This window comes from Pelodiscus sinensis, chromosome 8 (genome assembly GCF_049634645.1).
Source record: "Pelodiscus sinensis isolate JC-2024 chromosome 8, ASM4963464v1, whole genome shotgun sequence".
Classification (NCBI taxonomy): domain Eukaryota; kingdom Metazoa; phylum Chordata; order Testudines; family Trionychidae; genus Pelodiscus; species Pelodiscus sinensis.
Genome location: NC_134718.1, coordinates 32,445,829 through 32,467,954, shown reverse-complemented (window position 1 = coordinate 32,467,954; position 22,126 = coordinate 32,445,829). Strand labels below are relative to the sequence as shown.

Below are 22,126 nucleotides of genomic sequence, written 5' to 3'. Positions count from 1 at the left end.
ATACTTAAAATATTTGCAGTCCATTTTTCCTATAGAAAATCTCTTACTTTTCAAAGTCACTTTGGAATGAGAGCTAGATATTAAAGGCTTACCGTCAGATGGTATTGGATTAGCAGTTCCAAGGGGTGGTACCTAATAAATAAGAAGTGCAATATGGGTTTGTGATTATGGAGTCTATTCAGATACTTTTAAGTTTTGGACACTACTACACTTCTAGGTATTCACAAAGCCCTCTCTTTACTAAACTAAATTTTAAATCCAAGCTATATAAATATGGAGACACTCATACTGGAAAAATATAGGGATATATCTACACTATGGAGAAGATGGACCCTCCGGAGGTTGATCTTCTAGTGTTTGATTTAGCACATCTAGCGTAGACCCCCTAAATCAAATGCAAAGGGCAGCCCCCACCTGTGTCCTGTACTCCTCATTATGCTAGGAGTAAGGGAAGCCAATGGGAGTATGTGCTCACATCAGCCTTCCACAGTAGACACTGCAGTGGCTTGGCTTAAAGTGAGCTGAATCCAGCTACACATTTTGCATAACTGGATTGTGTACTAAGCCGAACTGCTTGGTCTAGTGTGGACCAGACTAAGTGGTGATGAACAGAACTACAAATAGTCAGCTTTCTGTAAATCAGCATAGCTTCTAGATAACATGGAAGTAACCAAACCAGCTATTTTTTGTTAGCATTCTGCACTATGCGTATCTACCTTAACAAAGGCAAGGAAATAATATGCTATTTTTTCCTGCAGTCAGTGCTATTTTATGTCTGTGGGGGAGCCTGGACTACCCTGCTTTGGCAATAAATGGTGATGTCTGCCTTGTCCAAAGTGCAGCTTTCTGGCCTGTTTCAAGTCTGGTGCGTCAAAGCACGCAGGCAGGGACCAAGAGACAGGAATTGTCTTGCATAACAACACAGATTAAGCATAGTATGCGAGACCACATCAAGAACACAGGACAAGCAGCCTTGTACTGGTACTTGTTTCTGATAAGCAAAAAGTACCGATGCAGCCATGAAACTGTCAACTGTGTACATAGCAGTGACATCCTGAGTAGCAGGATGTACCCCAAACAGGAGCATTGGGCATTTTACATATCCTACACAATACGTAATCAATTGGTAAATATTTTTAGAACGACCAAGTCTTGCTTTGCTATAAATTGGGCTTAGTAAGAACAATCGATGGAAGGAATGGGCAGGATTGACCCAGACGTCCTGCTTGATATAACTAGAAGTAATTAAGCCCTTCACACTGATGACCCAGTGATTGGCATTCCATTGCGTGGGAAGAAAATGGAACCATGAACTTCTGCCTGGCACTGTAGGTAGCATACAGGTGAAGTGTAAGTGAATTAGAGGCTTTATTATTGTATATAGTAGATCTTTTAGTAAAGTAGATCTTTTGCATTGCTTTGCACTGTATTAATTGCTTTAGAATGTATAGTATTTAAGGTTTAAATTGTATAGTAATTGTTCTTAAGGCTTGTAACTGTATTAACTACTTAAAGCTTGCAATAAATAGGAAAGTGGTTAAGTAGCCCTGGTGTGTACCGGTTTCCCTGGATCCAAAATAAATCGAACCACACAACAAAATGTCCTGGTACTGAATTCTAAAAAACAAGAGCAAAGGACATTTTCCTAGGAATATTTACTTTCCTAACGATAAGATGGAGAAGTGTTATGCCTGGTGACAACTCCATTAGGTTGTGGACTTGAAGTTTCTATCTACAGAATATTAGCATGCAATTCTGACATGTACAATATGACACTTTCAAAAACCTGGATAAGTTAAACAGGTTTATATCTTCATCTATTTTTAAATGGCCTTTCCCTTTGGTCAGAATTATTTTAACACACTGCAATGATTTTTTCATTACTTATCTAGTTTCACTTTTTAGCATCAATTCTATTAGATGTTAGACATTACCACTTGACAGGAAATATTCAAGGAATCAGAGATGAGTCCTTTAGAAGTCATTCTGTCACAATCAGGCATTCTGATTGTGACAGGGATCTAAACTTTAAAAACTGAAGTTCACATGATGTCTTAGCTACCAATTTTTTTAAAAAGTCATTAAAAATTTTAAGCTTCAAGTCATTAGTGCGAGTTAATGATACAAAAACAAGTACAGGCAGTCCCCGGGTTACATGGATCCGACTTACATCGGATCCCTACTTACAAACGGGGTGAGGCAACCCCGCACTAGCTGCTTCCCCCCAGCAGACCAGGGAGACGCGAAGCTAGCGACCCCCCCCCCCCCCCGCCTCCCAGCAGACCAGGGAGATGCGGAGCGGCTTTTTTCAGCAGACACCTCAGTTTGAGAATAAAGGACTGAGGAAAGTGAGGTGTGGGAGAATAAAACTGAGCTCTGGAGAAATGTTTGGCTAGAGTTTCCCCTACAATATGTACCAGTTCCGACTTACATACAAATTCAACTTAAGAACAAACCTACAGTCCCTATCTTGTATGTAACCCGGGGACTGCCTGTACATTGGTTCAGTTAAAACAGTGTTTCAAAGGAGCTCATTCCCAAATGAAAGCTGGGCAAGAAGGAATTGAAAAAAAATGTTTGAGTTTCTGTACACTCGTGAACCTCTGCATCCTCAAGTTCATGCTTAGTTGGCCATTCAGAATGATTTTAGCCAGTATAACTAGCTCTCCTGTAGGGAAAAGGGTTTTTTTCAGTGCACCATCTACCTCCCCTTGTCTTCTCTTTAAGATTACCTAAACCAGGTATTATTAAAAAAATAAAAGACAGCTAAATCTATTTGTACTTACTGCTTCCACAATAGCTTTAGCAGATTCTTGACTAATACAAAGTGGGCTGTCTGACACAGTTGTATTTGCACTAAAAAAGAAAGGTTAAGTTATGAGAGCCAAGTTCTTCCTTCCAAGAGTATCAAACAACAGCATTAATAGTGTTAAGAAGCCATTTTTAAAAAATGACAGGACTATGCAGCACTTAGTCTTTAGTTTCAGCAAGACCAGATTAACACGGCTACATCTTTATTACTATTTTAAAAAAACAGGCTGAATTAGGGATGTTAAGGACTAGTCGACTAATTGCTTTTCCTCCCGCCCCCTTGCTGCCTCCATCAGATAGAGGTAGAAAGAGGGAGGTACGTCATAGTGGCAGCGCTGCACAAAGCCCAGGATCAGCTGGGGAGTCTCCAGCTGACCTCGGGCTTGGTGTGGTGTGCCAGCTTTTAAATGTACAAGACTCCCCAGTAGGGGCCCTTGTGCATTTCAAAGCAGAAGCGCCCACGTGGAGCCCGGAGTCAGTGAGACATCCCGCTGGCAGTGGGCCCCACGCAGCGTTCCAATTTTGAACTACACAAAATTCCATGCTGGGGTTCTTGTGTATTTCAAAGGCAGAACATGGAGGTGCCTATCGACTAGTCAAAGGAAATTCCATTAACTACTTGACTAGTAAGTTAATCACTTGTTAACATCCCTAGGTGGAATCCTCAGTTTTTGAATAAGCTACAAAATAAAGTAGCTAGCACTAGAACAACAAAGACCTCTACTTTTTATTCATTTGCTTAGAATTTAACAAAGCAGCACTGCAACAGAAGAGTTGTAAACCTACCAATTGATTTCTCCTCCATCAGTTTTTTCAGATACTAGCGCTGTCCAGTGTTCATGAGTGGTTTTGATTACCTTAATTGCAAAATCCTAAAATTTAAAAGAATAAATTAATATTACAAGCAAATACTCTAATCATCCCCCATTCTATCAATTAGATAGGAATCAACAGAGCCTAGTGTTTACAGGTAGATATTACAGAAGGGCAAATTTTCTTCCCTTCTATTACTTGCCTTTACAGTAGCAGCTTGAGCTGATAAAAGAGATTAGAGTCCCTTTGTGTTGGGCATTTTACAGATTCCTAGTAAGACACAATGCTTGGCCTAAACACCTTAATGGACAAAATGGTGTATTATAAAATGTCTTCTACTTTTATTCCCAAGGTGACATCGGAAGTTTGTGGCACACAGAGGAAATGAACTCTGATCTCCCAAATCTCAGTCCAGTACCTTTACCATAAGACCATTTTACCTCTCACTTGGGCTATGTCTACACAGCAACATTATTTCAGAGTAACTAGTGTTATTCCAAAATAACGTAGTCCATGTCTATATTACAAGCAATTATTTCGACAATGTCAAAATAATGTCAAGCTGGAGGACTTCTTACTCTGACTCCTGAACCCTCATTGCACAAGGTGCAAGGGAAGTTGGAGGAAGAGTGCTCTTGGACTTCCTGCTGTACAGACAACGCCAAAAGCCAAAAGAAGCTATTCTGACTTCAGCTACGCAGTTCACATAGTTCAAGTTGCATAGCTTATTTTGGCTTTAGCCCTGCTGGGTAGACGTGCCCTAACAGAACTTCTATATTAGTGAAAGAGACGACTTTTTTCTAACATGCATTGGCTTATACTTACTACTCTCTATCCCTAGTTTAATAAAACTTTTAGATACAAACCAGTACAACATCTGAAAGAATGGGTGGGATAAGAGGAGAGGGGGAGAGCAATATCTATGTAAAGTAACCATGATCCTGGTCAGTTTCTGGAAATAATGCTAACATTTCCTGAATATTTAGAGGAAGGAGATATTTCTAAATAATTTTTAAACAAAGATGGTATAAAAGAAAAAAGTGGTAAACATTTAAATTCAAAACATTTGTAGACTTTACAATGTGTAACCCGAAGCTTTTCAAACATATGATCCAGAAAGTGAAGATAGTAATGTAATAGTTATAGTCAATGCCAAGTGAAATGCTGGGTGAACATGATTAATGTAAAACCAAAACAAAAACAAATATTCTCATTTCACTATTTAGAAATAATTGAAGAGAGGGATGCTTTCAAAACAAAACCCTTAGCCTGATTTCATCAGGGTGAATTTCAGAATGTATGTACAACCAAGCTACAGTAATTAAGACAACATAAGTCAGTTCCTTTATTATAGCAAATTACGACAACACATGTTTGAAGGAGAAGGGAGTATACACAAGCTCACCACCCAGTCTTCATGGACTGCCTGTGTGTTTCTGTCACCTGATAGGAGGCTTCAAAAGGCCAAAACTAAGGGGGTGGGAGAAGGAAAAGGAAGAGGAGATACGGATAAAGAGGATAAAGGGAAGCTCCCATCATGCCTCCTTTGTTGTGGCTAAACACCACATGCCAAAAGAAGAGCATGAAAGCTACCATGCTAGCTACCATACTGGCTCATTAACAGGAGTGTTATGAGCAAGACACGAGAAGTCATCGTTCTACTCTACTCTGCACTCATTAGGCCTCAAGTGGAGTAGTGTGTCCATTTCTGGACACCACATTTAAAAAACGATGGAGGAATTGAAGAAGGTCCAGAGAAGAGCAACAAAAATGATTAAAGGTCTAGAGAACATGTCCTATGAGGAAAGGCTGAAAGAATTGGGCTTGTTTAGTTTAAGAAAGAGAAGATTGAGGGGGACATGATAGTAGTTTTCAAGTATCCAAAAGGGTGTTACAAGGAGGAGGGAGAAAATGTTTTGTCTGTGACCTCTGAGAATAGGACAAGCAGCTTAAATTGCAGCAAGGGAGGTTTAGGTTATACATTGGGAAAAACTTCCTGTCATGGTGGTTAAACACTGGAATAAATTGTTGAGGAAAGTTGTGGAGTCTCCATCACTGGAGATATTTAAGAACAAGTTGGATAGACATCTATCAGGGATGACCTAGACAGTGGTTGGTTCTGTCATGAGGGCAGGGGATTGGAGTCAATGATCTTTCAAGGTCCCTTCCAGTTCTACTATTCTATGTTTCTATGTCAGAAGATCCTGTATGTTGGAGTGATCTTCCTGTGGAGGGATATTCATATTTTGTGTGGTTTTTCAACAACTAGGAGTATTCAACAGCTGCATTGCACTAAGGATGTAATCCTTAAATGTTTCTAACAACAAGCACAATGAGGATAAAAGGAAAGGTCCTCTTATGGACTGAAAACCGGTTAAAGAGATAGTAAATAAATGGTAGGAATAAATGGCCAGTTTTCAGAATGGAGAGAGGTAATGAGTGGTGTCGGACAGAGTCCATAGTGGGACTAATCCTAGTCAACATACATTAATGATCTGGAGAAAAGGGTAAACAGTGAGGTAGCAAAATCTGCAAGTGATAGTTAAGTACAAAGCAGACTGCAAAGAGCTTCAAAAGGATCTTACAAAACTAGGTGACTGGGCAACAAAATGGCAGATGAATTTTAATGTTGGTAAATGCAAAGTAACGCATATTGGGAAACATTATCCCAACTATTAGTCCCTATCATTTTACACTAAATTAGCTGTTACCACTCAAAAGAAATCTTAGAATCATTGTGGCTAGTTCTCTGAAAACATCCACTAAATGTGCAGCAGCAGTCAGAACACAACAGAATGTTGGGAATAATTTTAAAAAAGGATACAGCATTAAGAGTATATCTTATTGCATATATACATCTGGCAGATGTGGTTGCCTCACCTCATCTCAAAAACGTATCCTGGCATTGGAAAAAGTTCAAAAAGGGCAACAAAAGCAATTGGAATATACAATAGCTGCCACAGACTGACTTTTCAGCTTAGAAATGAGAAGAAGGGGGGAGAGGGGATATGACAAAGATCTATAAAATCACGACTGGCATGGAGAAAATAAATAAGGGAAAAAGTTATTTACTTACTCCCTCAACACAAGGAAGTATTTCTTCACAAAATGCAGTCAGTCTGTGGAACACTTTGCCACAGGATGCTGTGAAGACCAGGACTTAAACAGGGTTCAAAAAAGAACTGGATAAATTCATGGAGTATACGTCTACCAGTGGTTATTAGCCAGAATGGTCTAGCCCTAGCCTCCGTTAGCAGCTAGGAATGGGCAACAGGGGATGGATCACTTGGTGATTACCTGTTCTGTTTGTTCCCTCTGGGGCACCTGGTGTTGGCCACGGTCAGAAGACAGGATACTGTGCTAGACAGACCTTTGGTCTGACCCAGTATGGCTGTTCTAATGTAAAGACCGGTTTGGGGAGAGTTACAAATGGAATGAATTAGTGATTTATATTAGAATAGATGAAAAAAATAGCCTAAGTCATTTGACTAAGTTTTAAGAGAAAGTTCAGTTTTGCAGGTACACTAGCAATAGGAGCCTCTCTCAATATACAGACTACTATTCCTTAACTAATGTGCTTTTCGGACAATCAGATTGTATATCTAAAAAAAAAGCTAACTAGAAGACTTACCTGGCTTCTCTCTGGAGCTGATACAAGGTGGCAGAAGTGGGGGCAGAGGAAGGAGGAGGGAAGACTGTCACATAGTGGGCAGCTGCTCCTTGGGGTCAGTGGGGGCATGCTGCCTGAGACCATGATGCATGCTGCTTGGGGCTGTGACACATGTTGCCCCTTGTGGTCATTCCTAAGTGTAACGGTCCCTGCTATCACATCCTTCCCTTTCCATTTGATGTGAAACAATCGTATTCCACACATATCTCATTGTCCTCACACAACCAAACTAAGACGAAACTGCATACCAAATTTGGTGGTCCTAGTTATTACCACTTAGCAGAAATTCTTGAACAAATGGATTCACAGACACAGATGCACAGTCTCAAATATATAGTAGATGAAGAGGCGGTTACCTACCTTGTCTTTAAATTCTCCATTAAATGCAAACTGGTTTTCTGGCTTCCCATCAGGTACCTTGTACTTTCTAAACCAGTCCACTGTAGCTTCTAGGTAGCCAGGTTTCATCTTTCTGACATCATCAATATCTAACATCAGGGGAAAAAACCTCTTCACTGTCAATGCAAATACGTGCAGTCTCAAACTAGTCTCAATTCTAGTGCAATTCTCTTATCCAGACCACCTTTGAGTCTAGCACTACCGAGGAAGATGAGCATTATGACTGTTGGCTACAGCAGAATATCTGCAATATCTCCTCAACAGCTAATGCCTAGCTCTCATCAGAAGTCATTTGTTAGGGACAAGTTTTGTTATACTACTGCTTTAGCGTAAGATTGACTTACAGGTTTCCCAACCTATGGGTCAGACCCAAATATGGGTCACCATTACATTTCAAAAGGGCTGCCAAGTGTCTCCCCCGGTGCATTCACACATTTGAAAAGGTCCCCTTGCTGGAGGCTCTGCAACTGGCTTAGTCTTAAGGAGCCATTCACCTGAAGTGGTACTCAACTTAATTGTGATAGAAATGCAGCTGTGTTAGTCTGGTGTAGCTGAAACAAAATACAGGACTATGTAGCACTTTAAAGACTAACAAGATGGTTTATTAGGTGATGAGCTTTCGTGGGCCAGACCCACTTCCTTAGATCAAATAGTGGAAGAAAATCGTCACAACCATATATACCAAAGGATACAATTAAAAAAAATGAACACATATGAAAAGGACAAATCAAATTTCGGAACAGAAGGGGGATGGTGGTGCGGGGAAAGGTAAATGTCTGTGAGCTAATGATATTAGAGGTGATAATTGGGGAAGCTATCTTTGTAATGGGTAAGATAATTGATGTCTGTTATTTTACAAAGATAATTTATGGGTAACTTTTAACAGGTCTGATTAGCCCAACTTATTTTACTGGACTCTTAATATTCAGGGTAAAAGGGACAGAAGGATCTTTGATCTTTAGTCAGGAGAACTTAGATGTGTTTTCTTTCAGACATCACATGTTCACTTAGCTGTATGGATCCAATGAAGGAGCTGTTACATGGAAGTGAAAATTGTGTCTTGTGCCAGTAAAATCTTGAGTGCTATGTAGGCAATTCACCCTCTTTGGAATTTTCACTATCATCTTTTCTCAGGGGTTTGGCTGCACAAGGGCAACCAGCTCCCACTGGCAGTTTCCATGTGGCCTTTGCCAACAGAAAGCATAAAGTATGATGAAACAAGGTATCCTTCTACTGCCCAGGCCAGCATCACTTGTAGGAATATGTAGATTCCTTGGCACAGGAAGCTAGACCAGAGTGGGAAACAGGGCTTGCTCTAGGTTTTTTGCTGCCCCAAGCAAAAAAATGTTTGGCTGCCCCCTTCCCCGCCTTTTTGTTGGCTTTTACACATTTGCACTTCGCAAGTTTTTTTGTTTTGTTTTGGTGATAGAGACAAGATTTCCAGCTCACACAAAGGTCTTTTTCAAGAGTGGGAAATGTACCTTAAATCTCTACTTTATTGTTCTTATAGAAATAGGCTACTTTTTAATTGTGGTTTGAATGCATGGAAAACTATTAACACAAATAGTTTATATTTCCTTAACTAAGTACCAAAAATAGAAGGGAGAACTTGTGCCATATCTAAAACTCAAGTATTTTATGGCTGTACTTAATCAATCTTCAAACCAATTACAATTGGCTAACAAATACCACTCTGTTTAAACATACTTGTCAACCAATTATGATAACTATAGCACATAAGACATCTAAACTACATCAATAATAGTTGTACTGTTAAACTAGATTGTTTTGGAATGCAGTGACTCCTTATGTGGCTCTAACACATCTATGTTATCAGATAAATTGAGATCAGTGGGTGTGCATGTGCACATTATTTTCGTGTGTCCATCTTGTTAGAAGCCATTATATATTCAAGTTTATGAGGTGTTAGAGGGAGTGGAGAGTTGTATGTGCTCAGTACAATTATATATGGAATGAAGCTTGCCTTAGAGACCTCAAACACAAAAGTTTACCCAGATCAACGAAGTTTAATTCTTTAAAGAAACATCTATGAAACAGCATGTGTGTTTCTTTGAAGAGTACAGAACAGTTAATATTCTCTCTCTGTGTGCTGGATCCTTGTTTGGTTCTACATCTACTACAAACACGAACAAGAAAAATATACTAGGAACAGACTTCAAAGGATCCATGGGGCTGAGGCTGTTGGGGGCTGGGGCCTGGGGGGAGAGGCCAGGGTCTGGGCCAGTCGGCTGAGTGTTTGTAGGTTTGCCAGGTGTCCAGTATTTTCTGATTTTTTTTTTTTTTTTTTTTTTTTAAGACCAGACAGGAAAAGAAAATACCAGACACATGGCAAGCCTAGGTGGAAAGGGGGCATCTTAACTGGGATTTCCATACTATGTAGGCGGAGAAGTGGCTGATGGCTTGGAGGGGAGAGACTCTCGGAGGTAGCGGCTGCCGGGGAGGAGCAGGACTCAGGACTAGGAGACAGGGATGGCCAGCAGGCTCTGGGGCCAGGCGCACATGGTGCCAGTGCTGGCTGAGCAGCCGCAGCGTCTCCTGTGGCCCTTTAAATTGGCGGGGTGGGGCAGAGCAGGGCTAGACATTGCTGGGGGAAGGGAGGAGCAGGAGAGGAGACGGGGTGTCCAGCAGGCTCCGGGGCGCATTGGGCCACAGGCCGTGGCCCTTTAAATCAGCGGGGCAGGGCTAGGCATTGCTGGGGGTGGGGAGGAGCAGGACAGAGAGGAGATGGGGCGGCCAGCAGGCTCTGGGGTGCATTGGGCCATGGCCCTTTAAATCAGCGGTGCAGGGAAGGGCGGGGCTAGGCATTGACAGTGGAGGGGAGGAGCAGGAGAGGAGACAGGGGCAGCCAGCAGGCTCCGGGGAGCATTGGTGCTGCCAGCTGGCTGCGTGCAGCCACAGCGTTTCTCGGCATTTCCCAGCCACGGCCCTTTAAATCAGTGGGGCGGGGCTAGGCATTGCCAGGGGCGGCACCAGCTGCTTACCTGAAATGCTGCCCCTGGCGAAATGCCGCCCCAAGCACCTGCCTGATTTGCTGGTGCCTAGAGCTGGCTCTGCTGGGAAAGGGAGTTGTGTTCATCTTGCTCAAAGACCTGTGCAGAAACAGGCTAAAATCTAGCTCTACAGATTCCAGATTTTTTCAGTATGAAGGAACGTTTTGTTCAAGGTCCTCATTTAGGAAATAAAGAGCTAAAACACCTTCCTTCTGTGCTACTTACTGTTATAGTTGGCTGCTTCAGAGTCTTCAATATTGATTGCAATTAATTTCCAGTCTGTCTCCCCCTCATCAATCAGTGCCAGTGTGCCCAGAACTTTCACTTTAATTACTTCTCCTCTTGAGCATATCTAATTAAATAAACGTAAATATTTTTACAAATGTATTACGGGGTGTGGAACAGATAACAAATTCAGTAAAAACATTCAAAACATGTTCAGTACAGAGGATCAATATAAGAGACTGTCTAAATCAACACCACTGGTGAACCATTAACTTGAACCTTGGTCTGAATTATATGAATTCGGACAATTAAGATTCATAACATTTCAGCATCAGGAGAAGCCAAGTTCATAATAAAAGATCCAGAAATATGAGTAGGTCATCTCTGAAAATCAGTTAATGTAACAAAAATAATCATCCTATGGAAGATAGCACATTACCTTGCTTCCAATTTCACACACATCAACTGGATCATTATCTCCACAGTAGCCAGTATTTTCATCTTTATGTCCTGGATATTCCCATGTCTACAATAATAGAAAAAGACTTTTGCCACAAGAGAATCCCAGAGATTCAGAATTTGTCAATGAATGGCTTTGAGTTTTTCACGCAGGCAGCAATGGTATAGTGAAGAAGCTTAATTAAGATGTAACATTTCTCTGTTTAGTAGGAAGAATGTCAGTTTTGACTGCTGGTTAGGAAGTTTCCACATGTTTTTATATTTATTAACCCTATCAATTTTAAGTTAGCCTGTTTACTTTGCCCATGGATCTGGGACTTCTATATCAGCAAAAGCTGCATCCTCGCTTCCTCCAACTATACTTTTGAACTACTTCCCATTATTAGCACTGACCTGACTTCCTAGGTCAAAGGGAAGAATACAGAAAGCTAGTAAGGTAATTAAAAGACAAATAAGGGCAGTCTTAAGATAGCCCTTTTACAATAAGGAACTTGTACTGGCATTATTTACACCTTTATGTTGGCAGGCAGTCAAACCTGTCCATCCACTCCCATTCCTTCAGTGCTGGAAAAAGTTGTTTGAGCAGTGAGAACAGTATATGGACAAAGTTCAGAGAAGTATGAAAGAGATCCATTCTGTATAAATTGCCATGCAGTGTGTTTTGTTAACTATAACATTAACTAAAAATCCAACTTGTATCTATGAGAGAGAGAGTCTATTTCTAGAAGAGACCAAAACTGTTTAAATTATAAATATGAAGCCCAGGGAAATGCAAGTTTTAATACTGCATCTTGTCGAAGGTAATTTTAATATAATTACCCCTAGGATTGTAAAACATGTTCAAGTTATGCACATATTACTCTTCATGATTTTTCATTGTCAATACATAACTTATCATGGAGTCCCTTCATTCAAATAACGAACAATCTCCTGACAGGTTGCTTTTAAGAATTGTCTGGGAATTGAAAGCAGCAGGGATCCGGGATTTACACATGGGTGTAGAATCACTATCAGAGTATTTACCAATTGCCGGCCCTAGATCAACTTACAACTAATTTCTGAAGACTGATGTTTAATCGGACTGATAGGTGGTGGTGAGGTCATTGTAGTACAACTGACATATTACTAGTGTAACACTAATGTAGAATAAAATTGGAATTTTGCTACTAGTTTATCCTTTTGTTAGCTTGTTTACAACATGACTTGCATTCTTACCTTCCTCTTGAAATTTGTCACTACTGACTACATATTTACCCTCATTAATTTTGCCACAGAATAGATTAAGATGACCTTGTTTTGCTAGTGTGCTAGCATTCACTTAAAAAAATATAAAAAGATGTTCAAGATGGTGTGTGTCGGGTTAATATACAGTTTCCATCACAAGAAGAAGATAAATGCACAATGCAATACCTGAGGGATAGCACCATAATTCCAGATATAGCCCTTGTGGGGAAATACATTAGCAACATAACGCAGCTTTCCTTTCTTCACATCTTGTTTAATTGGGTTTAGAGGATCCTTTGTTGCAATCTAAAACAGACAAATGCTGTTACTAGTATTTCATTAATCTAATAAAATACATTACCATTTAGTTACCCTGCCTCCAGATTTTCAAAATCAGAAACCTCAAAAATCTGAATCTAATCTGAAAACCTAGCTGTTTATGCAGGGGTGCTGAGAACCCATTACCTCTTATTAAAGTCAACAGAAGCTGTTGGGTTCAGTACCTTTGAAAGTCTGACAACACAGACTAGAGTCAAAATATGCCTCGAGTCGTGGTCACCAAATGGTCGATTGCAATTGACTGGTTGATCGCGAGGCCTCGACCAGTCGATCACGAAGCGTTCAGGCCCCCTCATTTCCCCCCCACCCCCAAGAAGCCCCACTACTTACCTCCAGCGACAATGGAAGTAGTGCTGGCTTCCCGTGGGGTGGACGGAAGTCCTGCAGCTTCGCACCACTTCCGGGGGTTCCGGAAGTGCGCTGGCTGCTCCCTTCCTTCAGGTCTGTGACGTGCCGTGCGTGCTGCGGGAGGGGGCATCGGCCCCGGAGGAGAGGACTCTCTGCTCCCACTGACACCCTGTTCCCTGCCCTCCCGGCACCCTGTTCCCTCTCCCCTGCCCCCAGCCGCAGAACTCTGTCCCCACTGGCACCCTGTCCCCTCTGACGCACCCACTAGTATTATACACTATAAAACTTGTTACCCATGTTCTACATTTAGGTGTTAACTTCGATTTTTTCTGCTTGTGCCAGACCACAAATGTACTATATTAGACTACTACCTTCCCTTCAAAAAAGCCATATAGAAATCAGCATTTAAGAACCAGCCAGATCTTCAAATAATTATCTTTCACTTACCTCCATCTTTGCATTTGTCCATCGAGGCACTTCCACAACCATGTTGAATACATTCTGAAACAAGCAAGTAGTAAATCAGCAAAAATCTGAAATGAGAAGTACATCCCCATATTCTAAAGCAAACACAAACTAATAAAAATAATAATAAGTTATTTAAAATTCTATAACATTTTGTTGTGTCTGACAAGTGAGATAATTTTGTTACCTCTTGGTAACAGACTGGGCAGTGGGACCTTAAACGTCAACAGTAAAGTGTTCAACATTCAGACTAAAGTAACTACTCCATGTAAGCCTAGTACTACGGGGTTTTTTTTAAGCCACAGAAAGTTGGTGTAACAGGTATCTTTTCAGCTACATAACTTATAATACTAGTAGGTCCTTATATACCAGTTTTCAATTAAGTTTGTATTATTTTTATTAAACCTATAGCAAGAATTCAAATGTGAGTTTCTAGTGAGAAACAAAATGGAAGCCAAAAAGAAAAGCATAAGCACATCTATGACACTAATGTTTCATTTACAGGATGAACATGATTAATACATTTCTAAGGAAAAAATGTTTTTGATAGGCATTCAACATTGCAGTAATACAAATTCTACCCTGATTAAACAAAAGAACCAGAGATCCTGGAAGGATTGTGACCATTGTCCCCCTCTCTGTAAAGATGGCCCATCTATAGCTATGGCACATTTAACATAGTAGGTACAAGGAGTGTCAGGAACACAGGAGAGCCTCCAAGTAATAAATAATGTTCATTCCTGGTGTGCTCATAATTCTGAACAAAATGTTACTCTCCCCCTATAGCAGTGGTCCCCAACCATTTGGGGTTGCCGGGCGCCAGGGGGCGTGGCCGTTCGGCCACCGGGCGCCCGGGGCCAGCGCTCTCCCCTCAAGCGCCGCGCGCCCGGGGCCGGCGCTCTCTTCCCCCCTCCCTCCCCCAAGCGCCGCGCGCCCGGGGCTGGCGCTAGCGCTCTCTCCCCAAGCGCCGCGCGCCCGGGGCCGGCGCTAGCGCTTCCTCCCCCCCGCCCCCAAGCGCCGCGCGCCCGGGGCTGGCGCTCTTCTCCCCCTCCCCCCCCCCCCCCAAGCGCCGCGGGGGGTGAATCCACGGCGCCCCCGGGGCTGGCGCTCACCGTGCACCACGCGCCCGGGGCCGGCTCCGGCACCGCGCATGCGCCACGTGCCCGGGGCCAGGCCAGCCCTGAGCACTTGGCGGGCGCCGACAAATGCCCCCGTGGGCGCCATGGCGCCCGCGGACACCGTGCTGGGGACCACGGCCCTATAGTTTACTTGGCTTACTACAGCTTTGAAACTTTTATTATGCAAAAGGAAAACTTTTACTTTTATTATCTTAATTTAAATTAAACATGCACAGAAACAGTTTCTTTACCTCGTCATTAAAAAAAAAAAGTTGCTTTTTAAAATAGTTCGACATAATACCATAGACTACATCTACAATACAAAGCTTTTGTGCAAAAATAGCTGGTTTTGCGCAAAACATGGCAGTGCGTTCAGACCTCAAGCGCATTTTTGCGCAAGTAAATTAGCAGACCAGAGGGCTTTTGCTGGTAGAGTTATTCTCATTTTGTGCTTTGAGGTCTGAATGTGCTTTTGTGCAAGAAGTTTTTGCGGAAGATCTCTTCTGCAAAAAGCTTCTTGCGGAAAAATCCTGCAGTGTAGAAGAAGCCATACTGTATTTTCTCTCTCTTGCTGCCTGATTGCATACTTCAGTGCCAGACAAGGAGTGTGCTTGACTCGTCAATTCATAATTCAGAGAGTCTACTGTATAGAAATATCTCTTGCAGTAATGAGACTATGGGTGGGATTTCGCAGCAATGTCTACTGAGCTAGACCAACAGAGTACTTTTTCTGAAAGTCCCACATGAGTCCGCTCTTCCTCCAGAAATCAGAGCTTTTTCCTCCCCCCACACTTTTAAGCTACAACCTAAATAAAATTGGCTTGATTTTTCTCAAAGTGCTGAGCACCTGAAGTTCCTGGCTCCATATCAACCATTTGTACATCTAATCCCCAAGTTAAGAAGAAGTATTAGTATCTCAGAACAGTTATATCGGAGATGCTAAATTCCTTGCGCCTGTATTTCTCCATGGTATGACTGATGGTATGCTGTTACATGTTCTACAGTTTCTATATCTACTCTTTCTGTGTTGGAGCTCTAAATCCATAACAAAGAGCCCCTATTAGTATTTGTGCATTTCTCCTATTAAGGAGGATAGACAAAATTTATTAGTATGGAAAATGCAGTGGATCACAACAGAATGGAAATAATCAGGGCTCGACAAACAATACAATCTACTTGCCCATGGCGATTAGAATTCAGCCGCGTACCCCGTTCATCTGCAGCGCACACATGCGCAGTACGGGACTGGCGAGTGGTTTTCGCCACCATTCGTCAAGCCCTGGAAATAACCAACTTTTGGAGGGAAGGAGAAGAAGCTGAAGGCTAGTAGCTAAATTCAAGATAAGGCAAGTTCTGTAAACTTGTGTCTATGTAGAAGCTAGTTTATATTTTGAAATTAAATAGGTTTAGCACATCTCAAATCTTACACTAAAAATACTTTACAATCCTCTCAAGATCTTAAAAATACCAAGATTAAGAGCTAACGACAGTGCCCAGAGTAACATAAGCTTTTTCCCTAAGCTCAACTCACTAATAACGCAGCTAATGAACCAGCAGAGTAACCAGGAATATTCCCTGAGATAGCTCTGCAATAAAAAAAAGAAATGTGACAGTCAACACCGTATTGTGTAGTCCAAATCCTACAACATTAATCACACTTGTTTCTACAGATGTTAAGAGGTGAGTAATTGGATAGTTGATATGATCTGTATCAACAACACGATTAGTCGATAAGGGAAGGCACGCCAAAGGAGCTACCCCTGCTGCAGCTCTGCAGTATAAATGTAGTAAGAGCCGAGCACGCAAGCAGCCCAGCTCCTACAACATTTAAACTGCAAAGCTGCAGCAGGGGTCGCTCCTGGTCCCAGCATGAGCCAGGCTTGCTCAGTCCTGGCTTACGCTGGGTCCAACAGCCCCTGTCCGTGGAGGGTCTTATGTCCAACAGCCCTGGCCGTCATAAACAGAGGCTGCTCCAGCAGCAGCCTCTGTCCGTGACCAGCCTTACCGTAGCTGGCCATGGAGGGGTCCCAACTCTTAGGGTTATCGGGTAGTTCAGTAACCGACTACTCTTTCACATTCCTAGCACAGGGTCCAGGTTCATGCCCACACTCAGACAGCATTTGCTCCCAATCAAGTGCAGTGATGAGGAGGAAACGGATATCATGCATGGGAACCTGCTAGGAGGATGAAGAGGTGGGGAACCCATTAGCTCTCTCTCTCCAGCAAGTGGCATCTGCCATTCACACATATCTCCCTCAACCCAGCAGGCAGGGATAAAAGTTCTGTTTGCAGGACGCTACAAGTGCAGGACCTAGTGCGTGTGGGACACAGACGGAAGCTAAGCCGCCCCATCTGTCCCGCCTGCAGGCTCCTGGCCTGGCTGGCACCTTCCCATACCAGTTTGTCCCCAGGCTGTGTGTGTTGCCATGCTCCCCTGGGATGTCTGTGCATTTACTGTATAGTGCCTGCTTCATAGGAAACACATATGGTCTTGCTCGAAACACATCCCCTTTGTCTGAACTGAGACCTTCCATGTCAGCTCAAAGATTAGGGCTAAGCTTTATACACAGTGTCTCCTATGACGACTGTCCTTGTAACTTTTCTTGTCCCCTACCTCCCACTGCATCTATCCACCTGAGTGGGATTCTCAGGTGGAAAAGAACTTGGGACAAGCTCACGAGGGAGCAGATGGTCTGTCTGCAGTCCCTCGTGCAGGGACTCAAGGCAGAGTGCCAGGAGCATGTTGCCAAGCGAGAAGAGTGGCAGGCTGACCAGGAGGAGAGAAAAGCTGCCTGGGAAGAGCTGGCGCACCAGCATGAGGATGTTTCCCACACTCTCTTCTGCTATGGAGTGGGCCACCAGTCACCTCCCACCCACCTGATGGCTTTCCCTGCAAAAGTCCCCAGGGACTGACAGGGACCCAGAACATGGGGGGAGGAGGGAAATCTCTAGGGCAGCCGGAGCCTCCAGGCTACCTGGAGGCAGATGCCAGTCCCAGCCCCATCCCTGAACTCCCCTCCCTGAATCCAGGTTATTTTCCCATTCCCTACCCTGTTGTATGTCCCCAGAATAAAGACTTCAAGTTGACCAAGAACAATCTCTTCTGTATTTACTCTGCAAGAGAGGGGAGGTGTGGGGGATGAAAGACACATACAGGGAATGTAGGGGTCCCTTGTGGAGAGTCTCAGAACTGGCGATGTGTGGTGGGGTTGGCATACCCTACACTGTAGCAGGGGGGATTAAAACCCTATGGGTGGAGGAAGTCCCAGGGTCCATGCTCCTCATCCTATAGGAGCAAAATGTGGGCATTTGCAATGTATCGCACCATGAGGCACAGCACAAGAGCCATGAGCATGGCATTTGCAGCAGTTCTGGCTCCTTGAGGGCAGGGCTGTGGCATCCTCATTGGCAACCCAGAGCACAACAAGGTGCATGTCCACAGTTTCCCTTTTCTGTACCGCAAGGGGGGAGGGAACGGAGGAATGCCTTGTGAGACGTGAGTATGAAGAGGAGCCCCTGTAAGCACCATCGCAGTTGTCATGAGGGTTAGCCATCAGCCTGGGGACTAAGGGGTTAACTATGTCCCTTACTTAACCAGGTAGATTCAGCCAACAGGAATGCAAGTAGGAATTTCAAACTGGGATAAAGGAATTTTTGGGTTTTTCCCTCCTTTGTTCAGGGAGTTCTCTCCCCAGCTATTGAAGGGGTCAGGATGGCTCCCTTTAAGAAAATACTCTTCACAGTCTGTAAGTAGGATAAAGTTTAGATAAATCTGTTAGGTTTTATTGTTTTATGGTTTAGGAAATGGGATCTGATGTCTGTGCATTTAAAAATGGGTTTTGCTCTCCTTTGTAACTAAGTTCCTGGCCCATGGTAAATTTCTGCTCCATGAGTATATTATGTTGTTAATGACTAGATGGAAAAGTATTCTTGAAACAGAAATATTGTGGTGATAATAAAAGTTCTTTTTCTTTCCCTTTTATTAACCTGGTATTGGTTAAAGGTTGTGTCCTAGTTTCTACTTTAGGGGTGAGATTTCCCAAGTGATCTTTCCCCTGATTTTTGTATCAATACTTGGGTTGTTGCAGTGGAGATTTTATTCCCAAAAATCTAGGTTAAGATTCTGGGGGGGGGGGGGGGGGGGAGGAGAGTTTTATACCAAAGCCTGGTAGATAAGGTTTTGGGGTACTTTTACTGGCCCCCACTTCTGCACTTATGCCAGAGTAAGGAAGGAGTCATGATAAGCTATGACAGCAGTTTTATGGACCAAGCAGCCACAGGGAATATTGAGTATCTGCCCTCTTGGCACCTCCCCAGATTGCTTCTGTGGCCTCTAACTCGGAGGGAGGCTCTGTTTAATAATGTGGTCATGCTATTTTGGACTAATTTCAATGCTTCCCCATAATGAGAACACACAATTGGGGAGATGGATAGCTCAGTGGTTTGAGCATTGGCCTGCTAAACTCAGGGTTGTGAGTTCAATCGTTGAGGAGGCCATTTAGGGATTTGGGGCAAAAATGGTCAGGGATGGTATTTGGTCCTGCTGTGAAGGCAGGGGACTGGACTCGATGACCTTTCAAGGTCCCTTCCAGCTCTAGGAGATAGGTAATCTCCATTTATTTCTAAGTTTGAATGTGTTAAATTGGGAGTCCTTAAGTTGAATCTAGTCAATTTGAAATTTCCTAATGTAAAGATGGCCTCAGTCAATATATGGAATGCTTTCATAATGATGTCTGTATTTACTTCAGTGGTATAATTCTGGCAAGTCAGAACAGATATTTTTACCAGGAGGGATTACTATTAAAAAAAGTAAGAAATAGCTGCACATTTTGCACTTAACTTATAAGAGGCAAGAGCCCAGACTATCACCACCATCAGAATGCAATCTTAGTACCCTCTCAAATGGGTACTACTTCCTCAAGAGGAATTTTTCATGGAGAGGAATCCCATGGGTAGAACAAAGCAGTCCAAAGAGAGGTTAGGTAGCTTTCAGTCACTGTATTTACACACAGGACAGCAGTTTTCCAGCTGTCTTTTATTAAGCTTGAGGTTTTGATGTGCATATGATGTGGTACACTGAGGTAGCACGAGAAATGCCTTTCCTAGACTGAGTAAGGAGGAATGCAGAGGGCACCAAAAACTAGTGCATGGATTAAGCTTTTTAGTTGAGTTTGGGCAACATCTTAATAGTTAAAGTATAGTTTAAAAATAAATAGATCAATTAATACTAGTAGTAAGGGGAAACAAAGATAGCATGATATAGCCAGTCAGCACTCTACAAAATTAATTATGGCAGCACAGATCACTATTCCCATATACAGTCCTCTTTGTAAGATTAAGCTCCAGAAACTATTTTGAATAAGAGATTAGAATTAATACCTGAGGGGAGAGGAGGAATTAGATGTGGTTTTTTTTAAAACAAAGGGAAGGAGGAAGAGACATCTGAGACAGTTTTATTTTGAGTCAACTCCTTGATCAAGTATTGACATTACATAACTTGATATCATTTTGAAATGCGGAGTCCAGAAAAACCTCAAGTCTGTTATAGACTTTGACCTATATGCCACACTCCCATGGAACCAGTGGAAGTACCACAGTAGTTGAAGAGGTTTTAGAAACTTAAAAAAAGATGCAGTTTTCCAGATTTATTGGAAGAGAGTCTTACCCTACTCCCATCACCATAGCACAAGCGTTGCCAATTATGAACTAGCACAATGTTTTGATAAAAGTACTTGAAAGAGTACAATAAAAACCCTTCTGGGGAGAAGGGGTAGGATAGCTGAGTGAAAAATTCCTTCTACATAGCATATCACTCCCAGGATCCTGTGCTACCATTTAAAGAAATTTAAGGGGGGGGGGGAGGGGTAAAAGAAGAGCTAGTGGGACACACCTTGAGAGCAAGCAGGAGCTGCTAACAACCACAAAGACTTATTATGCCATCCATGGATCAGAGAATGTTGCGATTCCCTAGCCACACTCCTCCCAAAGCAGATAATTTTTTTTAGGAACTAATGCGATGGTTGTAAGGTCATCAGGCTTCTCACACTAGGATGTTACTTCAGTAACTGGTAAACTGGAATTAGGAGTGATCTTCAGTGGGAAAACACCACAAAGCAGTCCTAATACAGCTAAGAATTTAGCCCCAGAACTAAGCAGCTGTGCAGGACAATGCAATGAAGACAAAACAATTTCAGTGGATTCTGCTCATGGGGAATTGTTTGCAGGATTAGGGTCTAAGACAGTGTTCCCTGTAAGCTGTGCACTTGTGCAGCCAATTAGGAGAGAAGCAAATGCCACCCATCTGTTGAGCAGAGTGCCTACAGCAAGATTTTATGCACCCACTAGCAGAAACAGTCACACATGCTTTGGTGCACATAAAATATTATTCTGCACATGGCTGGGAAGGATTAGAAGGAACACTGGTCAAAATCACCACTTTTCAAGTGTTTTCTTCTGCATTAGCATTCTTACAGTTTACATTTTTGTATCGCTCATCCACAAAGCCATTATTTCACATGTTTAAGTTAGTCAAGTTGGCTCAGTGTCTTGGCACCAGAAGTTAGTTATTAGCTCCAAAGTACAGACGATCTCACCATTCATTTTATGACTAATTTTGTACTGAATTTCCCTTATCACCAGAGAAAGAGGATGATGTAAGTCTACCTAATCCAGTTTGCTCAGTTAGAGAGATTGCAGTTGCACTGTTTGGCCAGTGACCAACTACTGCCATAGTATATGCTGCACAGTCATTTACCACACAGATACTATTGGTTCCTCCTTTCAGTGTATCTGCAAGTAATGATTTCTAATACTCAAGTTCTTACAGTGGATAGCTAAGAATCTGCTTAATATTGCCATATACATTACCTTGCTAGCATCCGGGTGCATTGGAATATCATGGAATGGTGAAATATATTGTCCTTTTTCATTTTCTGAAAGAGCAACATATTAAGATAGTAAACAAAGATGCATTAATTAGCTCTAATGAAAACAATGTAACAAACTACTGTGGCTACAAAGTTGGCTTTATTCAAATGCCTAGCTTAAGAGGTTGACTGTGCCCTGAAACTACGGATGTAAAGGTTTAACCTGTTAACCAGTAAGCATTGTCTTACCAACATGTTTACCAGGGTAACTGGTTAACTGGCATCTGGTCCAATTAAACCAGATGGGCTGGAGTAGCCCTCGCCCACACCAAGGCAGGACCTTTGTGCTGCAGGGTACTAAAGCCCTTGTATACATGG

At 42.5% G+C, this 22,126-nt stretch overlaps 1 protein-coding gene across 1 annotated transcript in view; it reads right to left on the bottom strand.

The window, feature by feature from the left end:
- Positions 1 to 22,126, bottom strand: part of PPA1 (inorganic pyrophosphatase 1) — a 34,950-nt gene that overhangs the window by 5,101 nt on the left and 7,723 nt on the right. Inside the window, exons 2-10 of the mRNA XM_075934984.1 lie at positions 21,750 to 21,814; positions 13,747 to 13,800; positions 12,799 to 12,918; positions 11,369 to 11,455; positions 10,930 to 11,056; positions 7,655 to 7,782; positions 3,598 to 3,683; positions 2,787 to 2,856; positions 93 to 132 (exon numbers count right to left, since the gene is read on the bottom strand). Of these exons, the coding sequence (XP_075791099.1) occupies positions 93 to 132; positions 2,787 to 2,856; positions 3,598 to 3,683; positions 7,655 to 7,782; positions 10,930 to 11,056; positions 11,369 to 11,455; positions 12,799 to 12,918; positions 13,747 to 13,800; positions 21,750 to 21,814 (777 nt within the window). The remainder of the gene's footprint in view (positions 1 to 92; positions 133 to 2,786; positions 2,857 to 3,597; positions 3,684 to 7,654; positions 7,783 to 10,929; positions 11,057 to 11,368; positions 11,456 to 12,798; positions 12,919 to 13,746; positions 13,801 to 21,749; positions 21,815 to 22,126) is intronic.